The sequence below is a fragment of the Oreochromis niloticus genome, linkage group LG8 (assembly GCF_001858045.2).
Source record: "Oreochromis niloticus isolate F11D_XX linkage group LG8, O_niloticus_UMD_NMBU, whole genome shotgun sequence".
NCBI lineage: Eukaryota > Metazoa > Chordata > Actinopteri > Cichliformes > Cichlidae > Oreochromis > Oreochromis niloticus.
This window is the reverse complement of record NC_031973.2, coordinates 28,474,597-28,487,310: the sequence shown is the minus strand read 5'-3', so window position 1 is coordinate 28,487,310 and position 12,714 is coordinate 28,474,597. Positions and strand designations below refer to the sequence as shown.

General features: G+C 43.5%; 2 protein-coding genes across 5 annotated transcripts in view; one reads left to right on the top strand and one right to left on the bottom strand.

Annotated features, from left to right (window-relative positions):
* The window catches only part of cavin1b (caveolae associated protein 1b), a 29,061-nt gene extending 26,376 nt beyond the window's left edge, over positions 1–2,685 (bottom strand). The window contains exon 1 of the mRNA XM_003454046.5: positions 1,805–2,685. Within this exon, the coding sequence (XP_003454094.1) occupies positions 1,805–2,335 (531 nt within the window). The 5' untranslated portion in view covers positions 2,336–2,685. The remainder of the gene's footprint in view (positions 1–1,804) is intronic.
* A 5,432-nt stretch (positions 2,686–8,117) lies between these two features.
* Positions 8,118–12,714, top strand: part of atp6v0a1b (ATPase H+ transporting V0 subunit a1b) — a 29,527-nt gene continuing 24,930 nt past the window's right edge. For all 4 annotated transcript variants that reach the window (XM_003454044.5, XM_003454043.5, XM_013276819.3 and 1 more), the window contains exons 1-6: positions 8,118–8,270; positions 9,770–9,926; positions 10,094–10,172; positions 10,256–10,353; positions 10,488–10,616; positions 12,341–12,423. In XM_003454044.5, the coding sequence (XP_003454092.1) occupies positions 9,810–9,926; positions 10,094–10,172; positions 10,256–10,353; positions 10,488–10,616; positions 12,341–12,423 (506 nt within the window). In that variant the 5' untranslated portion in view covers positions 8,118–8,270; positions 9,770–9,809. The remainder of the gene's footprint in view (positions 8,271–9,769; positions 9,927–10,093; positions 10,173–10,255; positions 10,354–10,487; positions 10,617–12,340; positions 12,424–12,714) is intronic.

Below are 12,714 nucleotides of genomic sequence, written 5' to 3'. Positions count from 1 at the left end.
GCCAGTGTTTTGAGTTAGCGAGGGAGCCAGTGATAGGCATTTCAGGGGGAGTTTCTCTCGCCACAGGGGCAGGGCGCTTGGCTAACGTTAGCAAAATCCCGACCTCTGATATTCCAAACAGACTGTTTTGGAAGCTTTCAGCCCTCAACTTCAACAATTTATCGGGGACTAATTAAAATGTAGATTTACGATCTTCTCAGATTAAGAAACAGTTCAGTCATTGAATTCCTTCATATGTGATGAAAAGATAAGTTTGTTTTTCACTCAGAGTTCTGCCCTGCTCATCTGCTGACTGCTAAAAAAAGTCTTATACTCGTACACCGAGGCACAGAAGCCAAATGCATTGTGTAAGTCTGTTAGCACAGAGTTAAAGTCTGACCGTGTGCAGTCAGGCAGTCTGCAGCGCCTAAGATGGAGCCCTCATTTGACTGAAGGAAACAGAGAGAGTGAGGTCGGTCCAAGCCACGATGTCTGAGTCAAGGGTGGAAACTCTGAATGTTCTCGCGCCACTGTGCAAAAAGCTGCAAGCTATTACACATCACAGTGCAGCCTCTCAAGCTAAAAAAAGAAACAGGGCTCTCCTCAGCTCCCCTCAAAGAAAAAAACGTGCTCCCAGTCTTCTTAAAAGAAACATCTGCCCCCAATCCTCTGCTTTAAACTGGAGCTGAAGCATGCTTGTGGTATTTTCCATCTTTTTAGAAAAAAGTGAGGAAAGAGTGAGATGACTTTCTGAACCGATTTAGTCTGACTTGGGCTGCCAGGAGGTGAAGGCTCGGTTCTTTGTCCTACGTACAGCATGCTATGGAAGAGATACCTGGAGGCAAACTGACGCTGAATATTCATTTTAGCTGCTGTAGTTTTGGTGATGAGCAGATGGAGCTGCGACACACACACACAGCCATGATCTCTGCTTCCCTGTGTCGTCTAATAACTTAATGCCAGTAGAAAGGACATTAATGATAAGACCTCAGGTGAACTCAGGAAATGTATCATAAATTGGAGAAAGAGAGGAAGCTGTGTTTTCTGATAAATAAGTGTGAGTGCAGTAATTGTTACCATCGCTCTAGATTTGTTTCAACAAGTTGACAAGTTCTGTTGGCTCATACTTTAATTATTAAGTGTGATTTGGAGTCATTTGGTTCATGATTTACAAACTCTTGTTTGCTGTTCATCCTCCTCCTCCTCAGTCTAATGCTGTCGTCGGTTGGTTGATCGCGTCACTCTGATGCAGTTCCACGTGCATTTTGCTCCTTTTGCAGAGCCTGGTAGTCTTAATCATTACAGTTCTCTGCTTTTATTTCCATGCAGAAATACAACGTTTCTGATAAAAGAACTTTTTTTGTTTTTCAGCAAATTAAAAGTCTGCAGATGATCAGGGTGGTGTTTGAAATGCGCGTCTACATAGCAAAAACACTTCATCTTTGCATTTTTTCTCCATCTTAAGTGATTATTCTGAGTGACATCATAAAGTCAGAGTAATTCAAAGGTCAGACTTTCATTTCTTTTTTATCATCTGTCCAGAGAAAAGTCTTACTGGTATGTCTGTAGCACTGAGGGTAAAAGCAGCTTCCAGTAAGACCTGGAACCACTCCCTGAAACCCTCAGCATCCCAGCAACATCTTTACCAGACTAAACCACCTTTGTAGGAGTTTTCAGTGATATTGCCACGGGGCTCACACACCAAAACCCTGCTCGGTTATTCGGTTCATCCATGAACCACACCCATCTCTCTCAGGGTTTCACTCCCACTGTGTTATTACACATCAAACTGACTAACACATATGAAACACAAACACTCTCCCACCTGATAAATCATGACTTTGAAGTTGCGTCTCTTGAGCAGCTCCGCCTCGTTGTTCTCCAGCTTCTTTATCTGGCCTCCTTGCTTCTCCAGCGTGGCTCGCACTGTCTTCACATTGACGCTCACCTTGCGCACCTTTTCCATCATCTTGTTGACACTGTTGGACGTGGTGCTGTGGCTCTTGGTGAGTTTTGTGAGCTCGCCTTGGATGCTGGTCACCGTACGCTCCATCTCCTGCTGCCTGGCCTCCAGCCCACTCTGGGTCTGCTGGATCTGGTCCACTGCCCCGATGATCTTGTCAAGCAGTGAGAGCACCATGACCCCGTTAACCTGTGGATCAGCTTTAACGGCATCATCTTTGTCCTCGGCGGCGTCCCCTTCTGTGCCCATTGTGGACAGCTCTTTCTTGGCTACGGCAAGGGCGTTGTCTTCATCATCTGAAGGTGGAAGGTTAATCTCATCATCAGAGATCTCAGTGAGAGTTTGAGGCTCCAGCTGGGCACTTCCAGATGCCAGTGCTTCCACGGCTGCCATGTCGGTAGATTTTATAAAGTGTAATAACTTTTTCACCACAGTTTCTTCTGGATTACTTTCTCACTCCTTATCTTCCCACCTGCGTCTTCCTCTACTCTGTTTTGCAGCCCTCTGCTTTTTTACTTCCTATTTATAAACTCTCTAATCCCTCTCCAGCACACATACATAGAGCCTGTCTTTCTCGGCTATCTGTCCGTTCTGTCTGAAGCTCCTGGAGTCAGGCCGGTGATCAGGGGAAGCCAAGCGATGCTGGATGTGACCACATGAGCGTTAGGATGTAAATGGCACACCAGGCAGAGAGATCCTCCAGTCAAGCTACAGCCGGCAGCGCTCTTTTTTTTCCAACCCACCCTCCCTTTTTTCCACTGGGCTCTCCTCCTCTCCTCACACCCCTCCTTTATCTCCTCCCTAAATTTACAAATGTCAGTATGACTCCACCCAAGTCCAGCCCCTCATGACTCGATGGCACACCCACACGGTCTAGTCTTGTCCCATCAGCATGGCTGAAATAGTTAGCAGAGCTGCACTGATCTGCTCGTATACAAGCTGAGGCACAGCCGAAGGAGGAATGCCAAGCTGGAGCTATTCTTGTTTCCATTCCTTTCTCCCTGCCCTCCACAACATGGAAAGCAGCAGTGGATGAAAAACACAAAGAATAGAAAGGGGCTTGGAAAAGCTAACAGCTTACAGTTCTAAAGTCTCACATTTAATAAAGTCTCACATTTAGCGATCAGGCCTGAGTCCTTTTGGGGTTCAGTTAAGATTGAGACCTTTTTCAGACTGCAGCAAAAGTTCAGACCAACAGTTTTTAGACTGAGGCTTAAGTCAGTGCCAGCTGGCCGTGGTGGCTCCAAAGACATTTATTCCTACAAGTGATGTTGATAAAATATGAACCACTTTCCACAAAAAAGAAAACTAGCACGAGGTGCTCTGGAGGAAATTTATGATGTCTTTACTAACCAAGAAGTCACATATCGTATGCCATAAAAGTTACATATCAAACATATCTCAAGTAAATATTCTGAAAGTCAGGTTGCATTCTGGTAAATCTTCCTCATTTCAAGCACTTTCATGTAATTTGTGACAGGAAATAATCTGTTTAAACATTCTTCAATTTTATTTTATTTGTTTATCTAACCAAAGGTCACAGCCTGGCTCAAAGGAAGAGGGAGACCACACACAGGCTTAAAAAGATATTTTATTGGAATAAAGTAAAGAAATCCCAAACCAGATCAAATGGTACGGCACCCATGGCTGAATGCACCGAATCAAGACAAAACCAAGTTCTGGATCAACCAAGGAAGCAGAAGGAGCCACAGAAGGAGCCCTGGAGGCTCAGTCAGAGTCTCACCTGGCCTTCTCAGGTGTGCTGCATCTGAAACTGGGTCAGCTCAGCAAGATTATTCACATCATGAACCAACAAACTGGCAAAACATTCTTATATATTATAGTTATAAATGAGATGTATGTATATATGCACACACACACACTCAGCCTAATTACCAAACACCTTTCTGCATGCTCAAATTCCTTCCATCTTCAGACCGTCTCCAGCCTCATCCACCTAGGAGCAATTTAAGAGGAGGGGGGAACAATACTAAAGAGGACATACATTACAGGTGCAGCTGTTGCTTACAAAGGGCGCGGGACAAAGCATCTGCCCTGACATTATCTTTGCCTTTGCTGGATGTCCAAATTGTAAGGCTGCAAAAAGAGAGCCCAGGCATGAGAGGGTTAGTAAATACCTCGATTGGCTGAGCAGAATCCAAATATACTCTAAAATGCTGTAAGGCCAAAATGAATGTCAAAGCTTCTTAGCTGGCCCTGGTCCCCGCCTCAGTGCTCACCTGTGCAGCCTTCTCACCTGTCACAGATGGTTACTCACCTCCCATCCATCACCACTGACTGCTCCCACACTACTTAAGGCCTCAGAGGAGTCTGAGTCCTGCTGGATCGTTGTGCTACTTCCTCAGTGTAACCCAGTGATGTCCTTGTGTTCTCCTAGTGCTAACGTCAACCTCTCTCTGTGTATAGATTCCCTGGACTTTGGCCTGTTTTCCTTCCCCGTGGATCCTGAGTGGATAAGGGTAAGAGTGAGTTTGGACTGGATTATTGTGTGGAGTCCCGTGAGTCAGTGAGCGTGTGAAGAAGACTTTGGACCTTCCCCTGGCTGCCCTGGACCCCTCCCCCCAGCACTGTGTATATGTATATATCTCACCTGGTGACACCTGTGTAAATAAACTCATTCAGAGTCCTGTGTTTGAGTCCTGCACTCGTAATCGGGACAGTTATGCAGATTGGGATGGGAACTGATAAGAGTTTAGTGATTATAATTCCATTATCAATATCACTTATCGATTCTCATTGGTTCCAGTTTGAGAGTCACCATCATCTGTAAGCAGCATATCAAAGACATTACATCCATGCACATTAACTACATGCTGTGTGATCAAATATTTGTGCCTGTTGGAGGTGTTCCCCGCTTTGTTGTGATCGGTGATGTTAAAAAAGTTAATGCACATGTTACACAGAACACTTGTCTTAAAAGTAATGCAGTACGTTACTTAATTACACCCAGGATAAAGACATTCGTGCACTACTCGTTACTTTCATGTTACTCTATAAGGTGATCTGAACACTGTCACATAATTACCATTGAACAATATAAAGCTGCAGGCTACAGTCGCACACACCAACACAATCCTATCCTGATGAACTCACACGTGATCTTTCTCTTAGTGTTAGAGCAGGAAGCAAAGATGAAAACCAGCACAAAGAGACTTCAGAACGATGTTGTGGTGATTCTACTGTAGAAACATGAACAGGTAGAAACCTGCAGCCTGACTGCTGTTAAAGTTCAGCAGCGGCTCACTTATCACTGTGCTGGGCTGGGTCAGATTTACTCAGCTTCAGCATCACTCTGGGTTCTTGGCTAGCTTCGAGTTAGCATGCTGTTTGTGCAGGTGCTTGCTAAGAGCCAAAGTTGTGTGAACACTATGATGCAGCTGTTTCTGTCCTGCAGCAGTCTCCACTTTACAATCGCGCTCTCATCCTTTCTCCTACAATAATAAAAGTCTTGTCCATATGCTCTAAACTGCGCCACTATTTTCTCCTCTGACACACGAGCTGAAATCAGCTGGTCGTAGAGTGCAAGAACCGATAAATCGGGATCGATAGGCAGGCAGACTAACGATTCCAAGGAACTGCTGGGAACAGGTTCTCTACAAGAACCAGTTCTGGATTCCCATCCCTATATGCAGATGATATCTATCTATGAAGCCAGATGATAAACACCAATTAGTTACAGTAGGAATGTCATGAAGACCTCTAAGTTTCTGCTTCTAAATTCAGATAAAACTGAGGTTATGGGGCTCGGCCCTTGCATTTATTACTTGTAGGCTGGACTACTGTAGTTTGTTATTATCAGGATGGCAGCCTAGGCTGCTGGAGGCTTCCCATGATGCACTGAGCATTTCTTCTTCACTCACCTGTGTTTGTACACCACTCTACATCTAATCATTAGTTATTATTAATCCCTGGTTCTCTTCCTGACTTCCTCCCCAACTGGTCACTGTAGATGGGCCTGGTTTGGAGGAGATTCCTGTTCAAAGAGTTTTTCCTTCCCCCTGTTGCCAAGTGATACTCACAGGGCCTCATCTGATTGTTCTCTGTATTATTGTAGGGTCTTCACCTTGCGATATGAAGTGCTTTGAGGTAACTGTTGTTTTGACTTGGCTCTATAACGTCGCAGAAACAGCTCCAGTAGGTATGCTCCAAGTCTTACTTCATTTTCATGTTGACATACTGCAGGATGACTCGTCTCCAGGATCACCATGTCCTTACTGATGGAGCTCCAGTCAGCCATGACCTGCTGGACGGCAGTCTCCTTATGGGATACTGTCTTTGTAGATTATGTCTGTGTTTTTGTTCTTAGAGCCATGAAGTGATCAGCATGCAAGCATGGAATAGGATTTTAACATGCTCACCTGCATGTGAAAAACTACCCCAGCAGTGCGTTCGACGGCTCTGTTTCCCGAGTTTCTGTAAACTTCATTTAAAACTACAGACAAAGAGTCGAGTGCTTACATACAAACACAAACTGCTCACAGACCAGATGCTGTCAGCCTGTGGCACGTGTCTCATTGCAGTGAGTGATCTACATGGTAAGAAGAAATGTAGACATGTTACTGCAAAAGAAGCTTTCTGTGGTCTAAATATTGACCTGCTAGCTGTTATAATGAGTCCAGTAGTTGCTGAGGGAATTCATCACTGCTGTTGTTGTCTGAATCCAGTTTAAGTCAAAGCACTGTTTGAACAGAGCTCAACCAAATGACTGTGGCTTTGAATGATTAATGGATCCTTAACACCTCTGCTCCACTGCCACAAGTTCAGATGCAGCTTTACTACGTCGTACAACAACACCTGCACTCATTTCAGATTAACTTTCATTTGCATATTTGAGATACTTCATGCATTGATTATTTAATTAAACTCCTTTACTGTATTTGCTTTTGTCGTCTGACCTGTTTAGTTCTCAGATGTTGTATCTTATTGAGTTAGGTTGTTTTTTACTGCAATGCCACAATAATTTCCCAGCTTCTGGGATAAATAAATTATTTCTCATCTCTTCTAATCTAATCTTAGCAACAAAACGTTGCAAATGTACATATCTATGACTCAGTCAGTGTAAAGAACAGACAGTTTGCTGAAGCACTAACTTTGAGTGTTAAGGTTAATGATGACAGTCTGGAAACCTCTGCCCTCTAAGCCATGACAGCGATCCTAAACGTTGTTTACTTAAATGAAGTTGGGCTGCTTCATAATAACAGCCAAGAAGCTGTGAGAACAAATCTTTTTACATATGATTTTTAAAAGAGGCTGATTTTAAATCTGTGGAAATCCAACAAACATCTTTCAGTTATACAGTCATATTTGGTTATTGGAGGCATCTCCATGGCACTGCTGTCTTCTACAAAGCAGACACTGCATGCATACACATTATGAAAAACACATGGCACACAGAATGAGGCAGAAAGCTGCTCCATGCAGTCGTCTGCTGTGGTAATTTATGTACATTAAGGGAATTCCATGCTCCAAAATTGCTCACTGGCAGCCTCCCAGTGTCCTGATTTAAACCCTGCACCATGTGGAACTGAGAGATGCTGAAACTACTACTGTGGCTTTCGTAATAGGAAACTTTCTACAGGTTCTCATTAGTACTGACTCAACATTTGGCTAGTCATAGACTATTCCACAGCATCTGTTAGACCTTAAGAAGAGGGGCTCTGGTAGCTCTGCTCTTTAGGTGGTAGTAATAAGAAACGAGGCATCATAGACATCTTATAGGCACATGTAAGAACATAACAATCAGTTAATCAGAACATGATATGCAGCTCTTCATGAAAGTTTTGGGGAGTTAAAAACGATGTTTAGATGCAAAGGTTCTAAGATTTCTTGATGGATTTTGATCTATTTCAGTGTTTTCTGTGTCTTCATGTAATCCCCGACTGTCGTCAGAATGCTGAGATCAGGGCTCGGTGGGCCTGAGCAGTAAGAATCCAAATAAGTGCCTAAAATCGACCCCACACTGTAACAGATCAAAGGGATGTATCCCGCAGAAAAGCGGCGAATCACCTTTAACATTTTCTAAATATATTCCCATTGAACTGATTTTCCCATTTACTGTATTAGCGTGTTTGGCGCAGTAGGAAGGACATCCTTCACATCTGAGATGTGTAACTTCGAATATCACTTCTACGCCCATCGTCAAAACGAAAGAAATCCCTGAGATAAAGAGACAGTCACTTTACTTTGAAATCCTCTCTTCGGGTATGTTTCCTGCTGAAGTGTAACTTGACGCAGCGCGGTGGACCACCGCATCCAGCATCCAGGAGGAGACTGAAGGGTGAAGGGCTGACGAGCTGCAGCTTGTGAGGTGAGTGTAGATACTTTGGAGATGGATGTTTGAGGATTATGAACCACAGTCCACGTTTGTTGTGAGCTGTGAGGCGGTTGTGCAGCTCCTCTGTGTTTGCGGTGAGGTCTATTTAAAGGTTAGTTTTACTAACAGTGATTCGTGTTCTCATAGAGGTGGCACAGGATGAGGCGGTGGGGCACTTGGTATCCTGTCATACAGCGGAGTTACATCGCTGGTTTATAGATATTAATATTTAAAATGAGTATGAATGAAGGGGCTGTAGGCCTGAGCCAGCAGCGTCCTTGAGCTGTGAAGGACAGAGCTGCATCAGCAGGGATGCAGTGACGTCAGCGATGCTCTGCTCTGTTAGCCTCTGTTGATGCACGAATTACCAAAAGGAACTACATTTATGACGCTGATGATTAATAATCATGGTGATTCCTTATGTGGGTTTCCGTTCATCATCCTGATATGTGGACCACTCTCCGCTGTCGTGTGTCGTGTGGCCTAGTGCCAGTAACGCCGGTGTGACAGACGAGCATTAGCATCTTTAGCCTGTTCTAGCATCAGCTGTTCACTTACAGTACACGAGTGAGACAGACAGGCCTGCTAAAACCAGACTCCTGCCTCTATACGATATATGAGGTGTGTGTGGAGTTTAATGTCTGTGGAGTTTAATGTCTGTGGAGTTTAATGTCTGTGGTGTTTAATGTCTGTGGAGTTTAATGTCTGTCTGTGGAGTTTAATGTCTGTGGAGTCTAATGTCTGTGGAGTCTAATGTCTGTGGAGTTTAATGTCTGTGGAGTTTCAGTGAGATTTTTGGCTTTTTACAGTGCACTTATCTTATTTGACTCTTTCCTGCTGTAGGACGCGTTCATCAGCAGCGTGCAGTTTAAAGTGTGTCCCTGAGAGCTTCTCTTCAGGTTTTAAAACGTGTACAAAATGAAATAGCTGATAATGGACAGATGATGTGTGTTGTATCACATTAGTGTCACCAAGTCATCTAACAAGACATTGTGTAGAGGCTGTAGCAATCAAACAACAACTGTAAAATCCACATTTCAGTGTTTTTCTCAAAACAAATTTTCCACTTTATTCTCAAAATTTCAACGTTATTCTCAAAATGATGAACAATATTTTTTTTCTTAGCTGTCTTATGTCTCTGGTGTGTGGGAGCTGTACCCCATGAAACCCACACAGAGAGGACAGGTGCAGAAATGCCCCCACCAGGGTTTTCACCTGGAACTTTCTTGTGAGGAGGCTGTGCTAAACCACAGAGTTTAAAGACACAAATAACTATTTGTTGATTATTTTACAGATAAAACACTGAAGAAAATGATTAGTAACTGCAGCCCGTATAAACCTGAAACCATACTATGCTTTATTATAGTAAAGTCTGAAGAGTACAGTAAAGAATAATGCTGTATAGCGTGATAAAAGGTGTGGTACTATGGTATATTTGGTATGTTATATAGTTATTGTGTACTTGCTGTTGACTCTTCCTGTCGTTGGTGCAGTGTTTGTTTATCCTAGCTGAGGTGGAGTGCAGAGGTCATCATGGGGGAACTGTTCAGAAGTGAGGAGATGACTCTGGCCCAGCTCTTTCTCCAGTCAGAGGCAGCCTACTGCTGTGTGAGCGAGCTGGGAGAACTGGGCATGGTCCAGTTTAGAGATGTGAGTATAAATGGTGCCAGACTGACACATCTTTCATATGACATCAACATGTTGGCGGTAAAATAAAAAGTCATTTTTGATTATCATGGTGTAAGCTGGTTTAAGTCAATGCCAAATTCCAATAATACATTTTGAAACATGTATTTTTGGTCTTTTTCTAACAACAGCTGAATCCAGATGTAAACGTGTTCCAGCGCAAGTTTGTGAATGAAGTGAGGAGATGCGAGGAGATGGACAGGAAGCTGAGTGAGTGCTGCTGCTCAGTCTGAGTCACTTTCTGTTCCCTTGTTGTGGTAACGAGGTAATTACTGAGTTTCCTTGATGAACAGGGTTTGTTGAGAAGGAGATCAAAAAAGCCAACATCCCGACAGTGGACACTGGAGAGAACCCGGAAGTACCTTTTCCCAGAGACATGATTGATCTGGAGGTAATCAGCCACTTCCAACACAGTGTTTCCTTCATGTCCATAGCTTTTATTGACTTGGTCCAAAATGTTGTACCTATCAAAATAACATATCAGCATTTTCACAATTAACTGTGCATGCTGCTTATGTTTGGCAGGCCACATTTGAGAAGCTGGAGAATGAACTAAAGGAGATAAACACCAACCAGGAAGCCCTGAAGAAGAACTTCCTGGAGCTGACGGAGCTCAAACACATCCTCCATCGAACACAGCAGTTTTTTAATGAGGTTTGCTCAGTCCACCCGCTCACACATACACTACACAGAAGAACATAAAGAGTATTAGAGCACTGATAGCTTTGATTATGCATCGATTAAGGCAGCAGTTCACTGTCAGACAGCAGACGATGACATGAGCTTTGCAGCTACAACATTGCAGTCAAATGGTTTGTCTGTAGCCGCCTACTGTGCCTCCATAATGTTTGGGACAAAGACAAAGTTTTGCAGTTTTACCTCTGAACACCACCACATTGGATTGTAAATCAAACACTGAGTATCTTATTGAAGTGCAGACTTTTGGCTTTAATTCAAAACATTTTTAAAAGATTTCATTTAAGAACTGCAGCTATGTGCATAAACAGTCCACAGCCTTAAAGTTTCTGGGACAATGGACTGTCAGCAGTTCAGTCAGCTGTCAGTGATGCAGGCCAGGTGAGGCCAAAGGAAGCAGACGTAATATCTGAAGTTGATTTAAAGTATTGACGTTGTGTTTTATGCCTTTCCTTGCTTTTGATGTAATTTTAAATATGAAGCTGAAAGAGATGTTAGTGCAGGTGAGGGCGGGCATCATTAGGCTGGAAAACCTGGATAAACCTACAGTGTCAGAGAGGAAGGAGGTGGCTAACTCAACATGGATGACTCGCTAAGAAGAATGAATGCACCAACAGGCCTGAAAGAAGACAAAGTGCATGATGACAGAATTATTTCCATGATTAAGAAAAACCAATTTCATGACATGTAACCAAGACAGAAAGACTCAGGCAGGTGAGTCCCTGTCAGAGTCTACAGTCAACGTTAGCCTAGTTTACAACAAGGAGCAAACCACTGATTACTCTCACACAGTCTGTACACAGAAATACTGGGACAGCTGGACCAAAGTGACTTGTACCAGTGGTGCAGTGCTACACTGATAACACAGCACACCACAGTGCAAAGGACCCAAAACAAACTGCAAAAGCAACAAAGAGTTTCTGGAGGTAAAGAACTGATGGGATATACTTCGCCTCCGAGTCAGTCATTAATCTGAACCCAGCAGCTTTTCTGTTACCAAAGAGGATGCAGAGAGAAACATAAACCAGCTTCTCTGGGACTTTTTTGTCCTGGCCTGGTCCCAGTTCTGTTTATGGTTATAGTGTGGAGCTCCTGTTTATTCAGCCTCCCCGGAGTCTCTGTGTCACCTTACTTCCTGTTTTATTTTGGTAGTCTATTGTCCAGTGTGTGTTGCATTCAGTTTTATTCCCTTGTTTTCACCTGTATGTTTGCACACCTGTTCCCTTGTGTGTCTATGCTGCACAGCCTCAGTCCTGCCTTTGTCCTTGTTGTACTGTGTGCGCTCTGGCAGAGATTTATTTGTTGTTTTATTTTATTAGGATCAGTTTCCTGTTAAACAAATACTATAAGCTTCTTCAAAGTTTCCCATTCCATGCACCCGCTGTGTGAGCGTTCCAGGTCTTTAGCACATGAGTCTGTACAAGACATTTGTGACTAGCTGACCTCAGAAAGTCTTTCCAACATAAAAATGTATTGTTCTAGTAGTTGCAGCACTCTGCAGTAACTCACTGGAACTTCTGTAACATGTGTTTCTCTCTTTATTTGATACTTCAGCGATGTTTCACACCCTTTGCAACTGTTACAGGCCTTGCAGCGGCAGTGCAAACGTCTTTGTGTGATGCATGGGCCTAACTGGTAACTTCCTGCACCTGATGAGGTGCTTTTTGTTTTTTTGTTGGCAGATGGAGGATCCTAACCTGCTGGAGGAGTCATCGGCTCTGATGGAGGGTAGTGAGGGGGGCCGCGGGGCCCCACTCAGACTAGGGTGAGCCTGAGGACTGTCCTCCAGTAGTCACACTGTTCTCAGTTTGTTGTAGCACATATTGAAGTAGCAATGTGTGTCATTCCCTTGCTCTCTTTCTCTGCATTTTCCAATAAGGATAAACGTATAAAGTAACACACACTAACAACTCCAGCAACAATTTATTTAGTTCATCGAGGCAACAGTTTCTCTCAAATGAGGACCAAGCGCTCCAACAGCTCACGAAACACAAGTTATCCAGGACAATCTGTTAATGTGGAAATAAAAACTGAAATTAAATTTGACAGTCTTCTT